The sequence below is a fragment of the Artemia franciscana genome, chromosome 8, assembly GCF_032884065.1.
Source record: "Artemia franciscana chromosome 8, ASM3288406v1, whole genome shotgun sequence".
Taxonomy (NCBI): domain Eukaryota; kingdom Metazoa; phylum Arthropoda; class Branchiopoda; order Anostraca; family Artemiidae; genus Artemia; species Artemia franciscana.
Genome location: NC_088870.1, coordinates 18,493,200 through 18,507,273, shown reverse-complemented (window position 1 = coordinate 18,507,273; position 14,074 = coordinate 18,493,200). Strand labels below are relative to the sequence as shown.

Sequence of the window (14,074 nt, the reverse complement as noted above, 5' to 3'; positions counted from 1 at the left end):
AAAAAATCTGTTGATCTTCTTCAGTAATCCTGGCTGAATATGTAATCTCAAAACTTGTTTGGGTTTCTTTTCCTTTCATTAGCAAGCTTGGACTCAAAATTTATATAAAGTTGTCTAGTAAGATCCTATAATTTGTTTCTAGCCCTAGCAAACTTCTTATAGTTATCTTCTAATCTATTTTGGAGGTGTTTTTTCAGCAACAATTATTTCTGTTTCTCGTTCTTTGTGTGTCTGTGGAGTCATATCCCATCTTTCTTTAATAGCCTTGCTTTCACTCAGGGGCCCACCATGCTTGTCCAGGATGTTAGTGGTAACAGTGTATTCTTTTGCGGTGATTTTGTTAGTGTGTTTTGTGTATCCTTTGGCTGTTCATTCCCACAGGATTAGTATTTCTTTTCTGATCCAGGTTGCCAAAAGAAGGTAACTGTAATACCTCAGGAACATCTAAGGGTATAAAGTTGAAATTTTTAGTGGGTGTTGAACTATATCAAAAGACACTATGTGCATCCAGGATGTCAAAAGGGCATATCCGCGATATCTCAGAAAAAGCTAATGGCATTAAGGAGAAACATTTCGGACAAGTTGAGGTGTTTGAAAAGGCTGTATCTGCAGTATCTCAGGAACAACTTAGTACAAACTTTAGCATAAAGAGTAGACATTGAGGATGGGACAGCCCCATTCATATACAGAATCATTACTGTTCATTTTAAGTTTTAATATTGCTCCTTACTTTCAGCTGAAAAAACTTTTTCTTTTATTCAACTATTAGTAAAGACGATGGGTGTGGTGAAGATGTTAAAAGTAGAACAGCCAAGGCCCTTGGTGTGTTTTTATGGCACTTGGTATTAACCAAGTCACATATAACAATTGCAAATTCTGTTGGTCTGTTGGTCTGTCCTGGTTTTGTCTACTTTAGGCACTTCCAGGTAGGCTAGGACGATGAAATTTGGCAGGCGTATCAGGAACCAGATCTGATTAAGTTAAGAATTTTCGTTTCTCTGGTTCGAACGTCTGGGGGGGGGGGGACAGTTAAATCAGAAAAATTAGAAAAAATGAGTTATTTTTAACTTACAAACAGGTGATTGGATCTTAATGAAATTTGATTTTTGGAAGGTTATCGTGTCTCAGAGCTTTTATTTTAAATCCCAACTGGATCTTTTGACATTGGGGGGGAGTTGGGGGGGACTAAAATCTTGGAAAATGCTTAGAGTGGAGGGATTGGGATGAAACTTGGTGGGGAAATAAGTACAAGTGCTAGACACGTGATTGACATAACCGGAACAGATCCGTTCTCTTTGGGATAGTTGGGGGGAGGGGGGTTAATTCTGAAAAATAAAAAACTGAGGTATTTTTAACTTCTGAAGGAGTGATTGGATCTTAATGAAATTTGATGTTTGGAAGGATATCGTGTCTCAGAGCTCTTATTTTAAATCCCGACTGGATCCGTTGACATTGGGGGGAGTTGCGGGGAGGAGGGATCTAAAATCACGGAAAACGCTTAGAGTGGAGGGATCAGGATGAAACTTGGTGGGAAAAATAAGCACAAGTCCTAGATAATTGATTGACATAACCGGAACGGATCCGCTCTCTTTGGGGGAGTTGGGAGGGAGGGTTAATTCTAAAAAATTAGAAAAATTGAGGTATTTTTAACTTACAAAGGAGTAATCAGATCTTAATGAAATTTCATATCTAGCAGGACCTCGTAACTCAGGCTCTTATTTTAAATTCCGACTGGATCCGATGTTATTGGGGGGGGGGGGACTGTAAATCTTGGCAAATGCTTAAAGCTGAGAGATCAGGATGAAACTTGGTGGGAAGAATAAGCACAAGTCCAAGACACGTGATCGACACAATCGGACCGGATCCGCTCTCTGTGGTAGAGTTGGGGGGAGGATAATTTGGAAAAATTAGAAAAAATGAGGTATTTGTAACTTACAAATGGGTCATCAGATCTTAATGAAATTTGATATTTAGAAGGATCTTGTGCTTTAGAACTCTTATTTTAAATCCTGACCAGATCCAGTGACATCGGGGGGAGTTGGAGGAGGAAACCAGAAATCTTGGAAACCGGAAATCTTGGAAAACGCTTAGAGTGGAGAGATTGGGATGAAATTTGATGGAAGAATAAGCACAAGTTATAGATACATGATTGACATAATTGGAACGGATCCGTTCTCTTTGGGGGAGCTGGAGGTTGTTAATTTGGAAAAATTGAGGTATTTTTAACTTAAGAACAGGTGACTGGATCTTAGTGAAATTTGATATTTAGAAGGAACTCATGTCTCAGAGCTCTTATTTCAAATCCTGATCAGATCTGTTGACATTGGGGGGAGCTGGAGGGGGAAACCGGAAATCTTGAAATGCTTATAAATGCTGTAGATACATGATTGACGTAACCAGACTGGATCTGCTCTCTTTGGGGGAGTTAGCGGGTGGGGTTCAGTGCTTTGACAAGTTTGAGGCTTCTAGACATGCTAGGACGATGAAAATTGGTAGGCGTGTCAGGCAACTGCACAAATTGACTTGATAAAGTCGTTTTCCCCCATTCTACCATCTGGGAGGCTGAAGGGAGAGGAAAAATTAGAAAAATTGAGGTATTTTTAACTTACAAGTGGATGATTGGATCTTAATGAATTTTGATATTTAGAAGGACCCTGTGACTCAGAGCTCTTATTTTAAATCCCAACCGGCATTAAGCCTCTGATTTTCCGTTTAAAGTAATTTATTGATTCTTAGAATTTTTCTAGAGCTCATACCATATGAGCTGTTAGCTCTTGGCTCTTCCGACCTCGTCACACGTGCCATATGAGCTCTTGTTTAAAATAGGAAGGGTTTAGAGTGGTAGTTTTGTTAATGTACTTATCATAACAACATGGCCTGAATCAAAGAGTTCTCTAGGCAGGGCAGAGGTTTTGGTAACAGATCACTTCAAACAGGTCAATCAGATTTGTCATTTTTCCATCTGGGGATATCCAAGTTTCCTTTGTTATCTTTCTGTGTTCAAAAATGGAGTTAAACAATAAAGAGGTCATTATCCCGGCAGAACACTAGTATACATTCACTCTGTGCATTTTATCTCCCAAGACCAAATGTGCCTGAAACATCACAGTCTAGCTGTGTTTCTTCTCTGGCAATTGCATGGAAGTCGCCCATTGCTATCAAGAGATCTTTCTTTGTGGTTTCATCAGTTAGAGACTGAAATTGTTGATAGAAATTTGTGAACCTTTTCATCCAGCCTTGAGGAGTTGGGTGCATTCATTTCCGTGACTGTGATGTTTTGTATTTTCACTTGCATCATAAGGCACTCTGAGGCTGGTTTTCGTTTTTGCTTTGTTTACATTGTTTTGCATGTCAGGAGAAAGCTGATGCTTTGTTAATATTTGCCATCAGATTTATAACAGTATGAGAGTGTGATGTTGCTGCATTGTCGTTCTCTGTTGCCAGGTAGATGTGTTACCAAGGCCAAGAAGGTCCCATCTGTATCTTTCAGGTTCTTTGCCCATTAGATCTAGTTTCCCAGGCTTAAAGTCCCAAGGTAGAATAGGTTTTTCTGAGTTACAATGGGAATTTCTCTCAGTACAATCATCCTCTATGGGATTTGTTATTGGCTCCAAAGATTGCATGCCTTTGTCTGAAGTTGTCAGATTGTTGGTTTTCCTGTATTTGACAAAATCATCATTTGTTTTGATCATTTGATTACTCAGACATGGTTTCTTATCTGTGTACTCAACTGATCTGTAACATTTAGAAGAAGAAGGTTTTGTGGTTATTCAAGGACAGCAGCAAGCCATTTCTCTCTGTCCTTTGCAGTTGGCTGATTTCCCCCACCTTGATGATTGGTCCTTTGTTGAAAAGAATAATATAGAGGAAGCTTGGATTGATGTGAAAAGGGTGTTCATGCTGATGACTGCAAAACCAAAAATAACTACTTGAAAACAAAGACACGGAACACTCCCTTACAGTTCATAAGAAATCAGGGCAGCAATCTAAAAGAAAAAGATGGTACAAGGATATTCCAACACAGATGAATTATAGCAATTTTAAACTAATTCAAAACTAAGTCCAGCTCTGTAAAAGTGATATTACAAAGCAAGTACTCATCAACATCATTCATCATTCACCTCAGCATCAAGACCAATCCAAAGAAGTTTTGGAAATATGCCTCTACTCAAAAACCTGGTAGACATTCAGTAACAGAATTTTTAGTTAATAGGAAAACTAGCCAATACTTGAGATATAGCTGAAGCCCCAAAAAACAGTTCAAGTCTGTTTTCACCCCTTTGGATGATACTTCTTGCCAGAAATGCTGGAGTACCATATTGAGAAGCAAATGAAAATTATCACCACCAAACCTCTGGATGTAGAACTACAGCTCAAAATATAAAGTCCAAATAAGTCTGTTGGCCATGATGAAGTTCACCCTTGGACCTTGAAAGAGGGTCATTTAGAGCTTGCCCCTCCCTTAACAAAACTGTTCCGAAAGTCTTGGGATACCAAATAAGTTCCTCAAAAATACAAATTGCAAATGTTTCACACTTTCACAAGGGTGGAAATAGGAATAATGTCACTAATTACTGACCCATTAACATCACCTCAATAGTTAGTAAAATTCATGTAAAATATTTAGGAATTGCCTAAGTAAAGAGCCTTCAATGCATTATTGTTTCAGCTTCTTATGGAAGGGGTGGTAGTAGAAACATGGGATATACTCATTTGATTGGAAATTGAAAGTTCTAGTGCTTTTTTTGAGTCAAAAGTGATTGGAGGACAGCCTCCCTTCAGCGTACTTTTTGCTAGTCGGCCCTCCTGTAACCCCCTGTTATTGCCTATTGGGCCAAAATTTCAAGGTCATGTTATTTAGAAATTTTGGAAGGTTTAAGAAACATGCCTTTTCCTTTTGATATCATTCCTACAGCCCAAGGGCAGGTGCCCTAAATTATGTGAATTACCTATTGTTTTCTCGGATTTTTTAGTAGGAAAGGCGGCCCCGTTTGGTCTTACTTGTCTGATCAGCTTGGAGCTATAAGGGCATGCTTGATAGGCCAAAATTCCCTGAATTGCCTAAGGGTATAATCTGGAAACTACGTGTGTAGTAAATCAAAAGTTGCTATTCGTACCTGGTTTTCAACTTATCTGAACCATCTTGGGATTGACTTTGGGGATCGATTTTAAATTTTCAGGGAGGGATGGGAGTATAGTGGACTCCAAAGTTTGGCTTTGGGGAGGAAGGAGAGGTACGGTAAATCGAAAGATGCGGTGTATTTCCAAGTCATTGAAATAGCATATCTGTAATATTGTAGGCTAGCTTGGGGAATGAAATTGAAACTCTTAGGTTTTGTTTACTGTCGGGAAAAAAAGGGGGACTTCAAGGAAGTTGAGGCAAGGGAACCTCAAATTTTCCGCTTTTTGGAGGGTAAAGGGGCTAAATCATTCTTGTCTCTGATCCATTAAAGTTTTTTCCCTGGACAAATTCTTTTGCCCAAAAGAAATACTATTTGTGGGGCACAGGCCCCCAAAAACTTTGGCCAGCAAATTTACGTTCATTATAGTTTCTGTTTGTTTTAGAGTTCATGTATTCTGCTTCTGCGGTAGCCATTACGTTTGTGTTTAATGTGATTACTCATTTCAATTTTCGGTTTCATTTATTCACAGTAATTTCTGTACGTTTTTAGTTTCAGTTATAAGGCGATTTCATTCTGGCTAGTTTTAAAATTAATGAACAAAAACTAGGATGTGATGAGACTATCTTCAAGGAACATGTCATTATGTTTATTGAAGAAAAAAGTATTTCGTGGGACATGCTCTTTTAGAAGTCTTGAGCAAGTGACAACTACAGTGTTGAATTGGCAACAATGTAGGAAAATCAAATGGTTGTTTCCATGACACTTTTATTGGCGTCCGACTAAGTGAAGCTGCAACACTTCACATTGTCCAGGCAACAAAATTTAGTTTTATTTGCAGTTATTCTCTGATCAGGCTTTTTGATTTGACTTCTAGCCTTTATGCAGCTCAACTTTTATTTTTAATCATAAATATAAAATTTAACTGAATACAATTCAAAGCTATGCAAAAATGTTTAAATTTTCAAAGGCAATTAAAAAAAGGTGGTTTTAATCCCAATGGCAGGGATTAATTTGATGTTATTTTTAAAACCTCATAATTCGATGGGTTTTTTTATGCGGTCTTTTTCTCTATTTTATTAAGTAGAATTATTGCAGATAGTGTGGGTTAAATTTCGTCTGACAGATTTTTTCAGTTTGTTTTTTCTTTTGTCAATTATGTTTAATATATGCTTTTTTTATTACCATGAAAGAGCTCAAAAAAGAATATTGTCTTGAAAAGCTAGGAAAGTTTTTTTTCTGAAAACATGTTGGTTTTTCAAGTTGTTACTTCCTCTGTGCAAGGATCATCATTATAAAAGTTAACAGTAACTCACTAATTTGGCAAGTTGAAAATTGTGAATTATGCCTATTTAAAGTCAAAACACTTGTTTCGAATGTGTGCTATGCATTAGGCTGCTAGTTTCTATATTGTGTTACATTACCATTAGACAGTATATCATAAACACTGTGCAGTTGAAAGTACCATGAACTCACTCCAGTGAGGAGAGTTGCTGTTTTTACACACGAAACAGAAGTGAATAATATTTTCTATTTGTAGATTTGATGCAGCCATCACGGAGACGAAAGAAACGAACTCCATTAAGCCCAAGTGGTCCAGGAGTGAGAAATGTTGAACTTGTCAAAGGACGTCAAGGTTATGGTTTCACCTTATCGGGCCAAGCTCCCTGTTTACTTAGTTGTGTTACCCCTAATACTCCTGCTGCCCGAGCTGGTCTTAAACCGGGTGATTGTTTAATCGCTGTCAATGGACACAACGTTTCCAAGGCATCTCACGATGAAGTTGTCCATCTTATTGGTAATAGGATTTTAGGTATTATTTATTAAATAGGCTATTTTGATGTTGTTTTAAATCTTTAGCGTGGATATGATTTTTTTTGTAAGATCAAATTGTATTTTGTTATTAAGTAGCGCATTTTATGTTTTTTGTAATGTAAATGTTTTTTTTTATTTATATAAAAGGCTTTTTCATCTTTCACTCTTTTGGAAAGTTTTCATGCTTCTGATTGTTTTGCTCTTTCAACATTTGAAGCTAACCCGTAGTCTATATAGATGGACACAACAAAGTACAAAGAAGGGGCATAAAGGATTGTTTTCTTGGGGGGAGGGTCTGCTTTTAGACAAAACTCGAAATTTTGTTGGATACATTTGGACAAATATAAGGAGGGATATCTCCTCTCTTAGCACTTTGAGGCACAAATATCTATAATTCATTATAGTTTTTTGTTCCTTTTTCTATTGTAAATTATTAGGAAGAATTTTCCAAACCATTGCCATTCTTAATCTGAGCGCTTTTTAGTCAGAGGAGTCAATTTACGAACATGTAAGCATGAAGGGAGGAGAACAAAATGTATTTTTCTATGTCTAGGGGGCGGGAATCTGTTTAAAAAAACAAAAAAAAACAATAAAAGTACCAAAAAGTACAAAAAGGCAATTGCAATTGACGCCATTGCCTTTCAATTTTTATATTTGGCCAAGCCTACTCACCAATTTTGCTCATCAGAAGCGCCCATGATTTGGTTGGATCCCATCAGATGGTGACATAACTGAAATAAAAAAAAAAAAAAGCGTTTCCTGACGGTTATGAAATTATTGTTCTGTTTTCAATCCTTTTATTGCAAATGATGATACTCGTGCTAATGGTGTCAATTCTTGAAAATATAGGGGGGAGGGGGCTAAAAATGTATCTTTCAAAACAATTTGGGGGGGGGGGGGATTTTTCCATGGAAATACACAAAAAGGGGTTTTCAAGGATAATACCATAAAAGTCTTTTTCAAAATAAAGCAGGAGGGGAAGGGAATCAAGGAAGAGCAAATGATCCTCCTGCCATGACGTCCTGGCCTGTGGCCACCACAAAGGCCTGGTTCATATGTGATATCACAAAAGACCTTAAAAAATAGATCGAGATTTTATCTTCGTTTTACCACATTGAAAATAGAGGCTAGTATCAGTTGTGGATGTCAAGTTTTAATTTTACTTACAGAAAATTCGTTTGATGAGATTTTAATGCTAATTTCAAGTAAACTGTGAGAAAATGGTTGTTTTTTCCTATTTTGTGGGAAAAGGGGACTGGTTTGAAACAAATCTAGGTTTTCAGGATTTAGTGTATTAAAAAATAGGAGAAACTAAAACAAATAATTTTTTTTATGTATAGTTGTGAGCTATTTTGTTTTAGCTTCAAATATTGAAGTAGATGTTTGACGCATTGGAGATGGGGAGCTGGGTTTGATTAGAGCATTATTTATGGTTCCATGTCCAGGGTCAAAATCAGTTTTGCTGTCCTCTATTCATCTATAAATAGTAGTGAAAGTTCTTTTAAGATAAAACCATAAAGTTTCTTAATGTGTGTCGAATTACAAAGACCTAGAAAGCTGACTGAACTATACATCACTTAATCTTACTAAATCTAGCAAGTAGGCAGAGTTATCATATATAGGCTATGATTAGTCTAGTTTCTTTTTATGCTACTTTGAATTATATTAAAGCTTGGCAATGGGCTGCCGAACGCGACTCTTACAGAGCAAAGCAACTTTAAGTCACAGGTTATGCTTATTTTACTTGTATCTTAGGTGGCTTAGGATTGTCTTTCAGGTAGATAAAGGTTATTTACTTAGAACACATATATTGAAGAGCCTAAAAGGTAATAAAAGTAAGAGTGGATACCCTAGGATATCCTAGAAGGTCATCGAAGTAGACAATTTGAAAAGGATAAGATAGAGGGGTGTGCTCCTCCTGTACAATAGTAAAGAGTCTGAATGAGTTCCAGAAGTATTAGCAGTATTGTCTAGTAAATTAAAACTGCTGTTTTGAATGTTTAGTCTGCATGTATTCAATACACTCCCCCTTTTCTTGCGCACAACCAAGCATCATCAATGCTCCTTGTACTCTCCAATGCTCTGCCTGGTCTGACATGGATATCAACTGTGGCTATGTCACCAAAAGTAAAGGGCGTAAAGGATGTGGCGATAGACTATAGTCCAAACCAACAACCGTCACCAATGCTCTTACATCCCCGGTGTTCCAAACACAGATAGATGTTAGTTACGCCCTTTTCCTTTTAAAGTTTTACGTCGGCAGAAAAATCATAGGCAGTGCGACACCATTGCCTAAGTTAACAGCGATTTGGCTTCAGTGAATATTTTTCCGAGGCCACTTCTTTGGAAGGAGTTGCCGTAGAAACGTCGGAGCGGATTTATTCGATTGAAGTTTCTTGTGCTTTTTATTAATAGTCAAAAGCCATTGGAGGGCAACCAGCCCTGGTTGCCCTCCGGGGGCAACCAGGTCCTTAGGGCTAGGGCTGTTAATTATGCAACTCGCTCATTTTTTACAAATAGGGATTGTTATTGGGAGAGGGGAGAACGTTTGATCCTGGGTCTCCAAAAACGTTAAAGGCATTAAGGTGAAACCTCCAGGTAATGTTGAACCAAATCAGAATACACTATGGGCATGCAGATTGTCAAAAAGTCGTTTCTGCAATGTCCCAGGAACGGCTGAGGATTTTAAGTCGCAACTTCCTGGGTATGTTCTGGATAATGTTGAACTAGATCACAAGATAGTATCTATATTCACATTGTCAAAAGGACGTATTGCAGTATCTCAAGAAAGAATAGCGATATTTAGTTGAAACTTTCTGGGCGGATTGAGGGGAATATAAAACTAAATTAAAAGACCCTTACCTATGATCATCCTGTCTATCAAAAGGTTGTACCTGCAATATATCAGGAATGTTTATTAAGTTGAAACCTTTGTCGGATGTTGAACTATATCAAAAGACACTATGTGCATCCAGAAAGTCAAAAGGACACATCCGCGATATCTCTGGAATGGCTAAGGGTGTTAAGTTGGAATTTCCAGGGAATTTTGAGGGAAATGTTGAACTAAATCGAAGACAGTTTTTGCATCCAGGGTATCATATGATCGTATCTGCAATTTGTTAGGAATGACTAAAGATTTTTAGTTGAAACTTCCAGGGAGTGCTGAAGGATGTGTTGAACTAAATTAAAACGCACTAGGTACATCTATGTTTTTAAAAGAGCGTATCTGTAATAGCTCAGGAACAGCTAAGGATATTAAGTTGGAATTTTTAGGGAATATTCATTCAAATGGTCAACAGGATGTATCTGCAATATCTCAGGACGAGCAAAGGGTATTAAGGTGAAACTTTCAGGGAATGTCGAACTAAAAAGACTATATGCCTTCAGGTCCCAACAACTAAGGATATTAAGTTGAAACGTCCAGGACATGTCGAGGGGGATATTGAACTTGATCAAAAGACACTATGCGGATCCAGGTTGTCGAAAAGGCTTATTTGCGATATCTTAGGAATGGATGAGGGTATTAAGTTTTGAACTTTCAGGTAGTTTTAAGGGGGACCTTAAACTAAATCAACAGCCACCATCTGCATCAAGGTTGTCAAAAGGACGTATCTGCAATATCTAAGTAGTGGCTAAAGGGATTAAGATGGAGCTTCAGGGAAGGTTGAGATGGAGGCTGGGCTAAATCAAAAGACACTATATGTCCAGGTTTCAAAAGGGTGTATCTGCTATATCTCCGGAATGGTTAAGGTTATCAAATTGAAACTGCCAGGGGATGTTGTACTCAATCAAAAGTCACTTTCTGCATTCGGGTAGTCAAAAGGGCGTATCTACTTTATCTCAGGAATGGTTAGGGCATTAAGTTGGCTATTTCAGGGAATATTGAGGAGGATTCTGAACCAAGTTCAAACACACAGTATGCATCCAGGTTGTCAAAAGGGGGTAACTGTAATACCTTAGGAACATCTAAGGGTATGAAGTTGAAACTTGTAGGGGGTGTTGAACTATATAAAAAGACACTGTGTGCATCCAGGACGTCAAAAGGGCATATCTGCGATATCTCAGAAAAAAACTAATGGTATTAAGGAGAAACATTTCGGACAGGTTGAGGGGTTTTAAAAGGCTGTATCTGCAGTATCTCAGGAACGACTTAGTACAAACTTTAGCATAAAGAGCGGGGCATTGAGGAGGGGACAGCCCCATTCATTCACGGAATAATTTCTGGTCATTTTAATTTTTAATGTCGCTCCTTACTTTCAGCTGAAAAAAACTTTTTTTTTATTTAATTATTAGTAAAAACGATGGGTGTGGTGAAAATATTAAAAGTAGAATAGCCAAGGCCCTGGGTGTTTTTTTAACAGTTGAAAAAAGTTTGGAAGAATCGGAAGGTATGTATGGAACCAAGATTAGAATATTGGAAGCTACAATGGTCATGTATGGTTCTGAAGCGCGAGCGCTCCGAAAAACAGAGGAGGATTTACTAGATGTTTTCCAGAGAAATTGCCACCAATATTCCCAACCAAAAGTTTCAAAAGTTTTGGGTACTGACTGACTGACCGTATCCCATACATTAAGCTGTATCCCGCTTTCTAGGGTATAATTAGAGAAAGGTTGATATGGCAAGGACACGTTCTGCATGAAGGACGACAGTATGCCAAAGATCGTACTTGTCAGTCAACCGTCTAGGGCCAAATGAGAAGCAGGTTGTCCTTGAATGGGGTGGGAGAATATCGTAAGGAAAGATTTACGGGAAATGAAAACTTCTTGGGAGGGTGAAAAGAGGGAGAATTTGAGTATATTGGGACAGAGGCGTATATTTTTAGCTTATTTTTTGTTGATTTTTTCACCAAGTTTCTACTTTTTTTAAATTGGCACCCACAACTACCAAAAACGGTATAAGATAAGTATATAAGTAAATAAAAAAGATAAGTATATGTGTATATAGAGGCATTTTTGGTTAAAACTGAATTCCTGGTGTTTTCTAATGTTAAAAACATATATGGTTGTATAAATTTTCATCTAACTAATTCCAATAATCAGACTTCATTTTCAGTCTTTTGGGTACTTTAAGTTTTTTTTCCAATTGGAAATGTAAATTCTGAGTATCGGTCGTTTTTTCCTTTGTTATTAATTGTTGATTTTTCCTTATTTATTAATCTATTTAAAAAGAAGAAAATTCTTAAGGAGAAGTGCATAGCTACCCTAAACCAAGGACGAGCAGAAATAAGGTAAAATAATAATTCAAACTTAAAACTCACAAAAATAACAATAAATAATCAAGTTAAACTTGAAAAGAACAGAAATTACCTCAAACAGGAGTAGGCTTAGGAGGCTATCGCCCGCTAAGCCTTCTAAAGGTAAGGCATCATTTGCACTTTGTTAAAAAGTTTTGAGCAGTGTGTTTTTGCCAAAACATCGACAATAAAAAAGAGAAAATAATCATACAAACGAAGATTACTGAAAAGAACTGATGAAAATAGACTGACTGTTAAATAAGTAATGATACTCATTCCTGGAAATCTCAGCAATTTACGATTTATTAACGCAATAAAAGAAAAAAAATTACATTATTTTTGGTTTTCAGTAAAGCATATGGTTTTTTTATATAGTTCAACATCCCCGAAAAGTTTCAACTTAATAACCTTAGTCGTTCCCGAGATACTGCAGATACAGTCTTTCGAAACCCTTCAACCTGCCCGAAATGTTTCACCTTAATACCATTGGTTGTTTCTGACATATCGTGGATATGCCCTTTTGACATCCTTGATGCACATAGTGTCTTTTGATATAATTCAATTTCCCCTAAAAGTTTCAACTTCATACCTTTAGATGTTCCTGAGATACTACAGATACCCCTTTTGACAACCTGGATGCATATTGTATGTTTGAACTTGGTTTTAAATCCTCCTCCAAGGTAGTCCTCGAGGAAGTGCTTAGCAAATGATGTCCGTGTTAAAACTTGTGAGTGTATTTATTGAAGGTCTAATGGAAAAATCTCGACCTCAGAAGTCTTGAAAAAATAAGATCAGCACCAGAGTTCTAAGAATTACATAAGTAAAGTCAACGAGTTGATACTTTTTATGGTACATTAATTGGTTCTTTTTTTCTGGTATTACATTCTATAGAAGGCGATATGCCCTGAGTGAAGTACCCGAATTCTCCTACAGACCAATTAGGCGCATCTTAACCTCATATATGCCCGAGATGGATGGTTCATTTGAAATTTAATATAAAAGCCGTGCTTTAGAAAACAGCGTAGTTTTGTTTCACTTATTTATTAAACTTTGTAAATTACGTATTATAGTAATAGACAAACATTGTAAAATATTTCATTTTGTGAATTTCATATTTGCTCTTTATCCTCCAATTATTTGCTCAGAATGTTAATCACAACACGGACTAGCATTGATTATTGTGGGTAGCGGGTAGCGACTTATGGTTCAATGTCTAAATCAGCGCGAACTGTAATTCTGTGCTTGAATGTTTTCATCAAGCTGTTAAAAGTATAATTTTTTTTTGCTAATTCGAACTAATTTTAGAATCTGGTAAGCATCAGTAGGACAATTAAATAACTGCCAAAATTGTTAATTAATTGCTAAAACTTTTACTTAATCAAAACAGAAGCTAATAGAGCGTATAGAAGAAAATATAAAATTAATCTTTATTGATGCACTATCCCCATCTCTTTTTCAAGAACCAAAATGTAAAGTTCTAAGAATTATTGAATATTTGTTTTTTCTAGAAAGAGATATTATTGTTTCTTTCATTAAATTTAATCGTTTTGCAAAGGTATCAGGATTAGAAAGTTTTCCCCTTTCATGCTTCTTAACGGGAAGAACCTCTTGTCGAAGTGCTACGACATAAAAAAGCATATACAAGTTTGTTGATTTTGTGTACTGTATGAATTTCTCGACTATTTTTACTGGCTTTTTTATCTATGAGTACCTTTATTTGAATTGCTATTCGTGGGGTTTGCTGTCTGCATGAAAATATTCATCTATATCCACGAAAAGATCTATTTACGATTTTTGAAGAAATACACTCTTCCCCTAGTTTCCCTCTATATCAGTAAAGCTTTGAAAAAAAGTCTTTTGGTTATTATATGGTACTAAAATAAACCTTGCAGCTGGCAAAATGCT

General features: G+C 36.8%; 1 protein-coding gene across 2 annotated transcripts in view; it reads left to right on the top strand.

The window, feature by feature from the left end:
• LOC136030087 (regulator of G-protein signaling loco-like) overlaps positions 1-14,074 on the top strand; it is a 95,522-nt gene that overhangs the window by 5,317 nt on the left and 76,131 nt on the right. Inside the window, exon 2 of one of the 2 annotated variants that reach the window (XM_065708751.1) lies at positions 6,661-6,918. In XM_065708751.1, coding sequence (XP_065564823.1) covers positions 6,666-6,918 — 253 coding nt within the window. In that variant the 5' untranslated portion in view covers positions 6,661-6,665. Of the gene's footprint in view, positions 1-6,660; positions 6,934-14,074 lie in introns of both variants that reach the window. The other variant, XM_065708750.1, reaches the window with a different exon arrangement.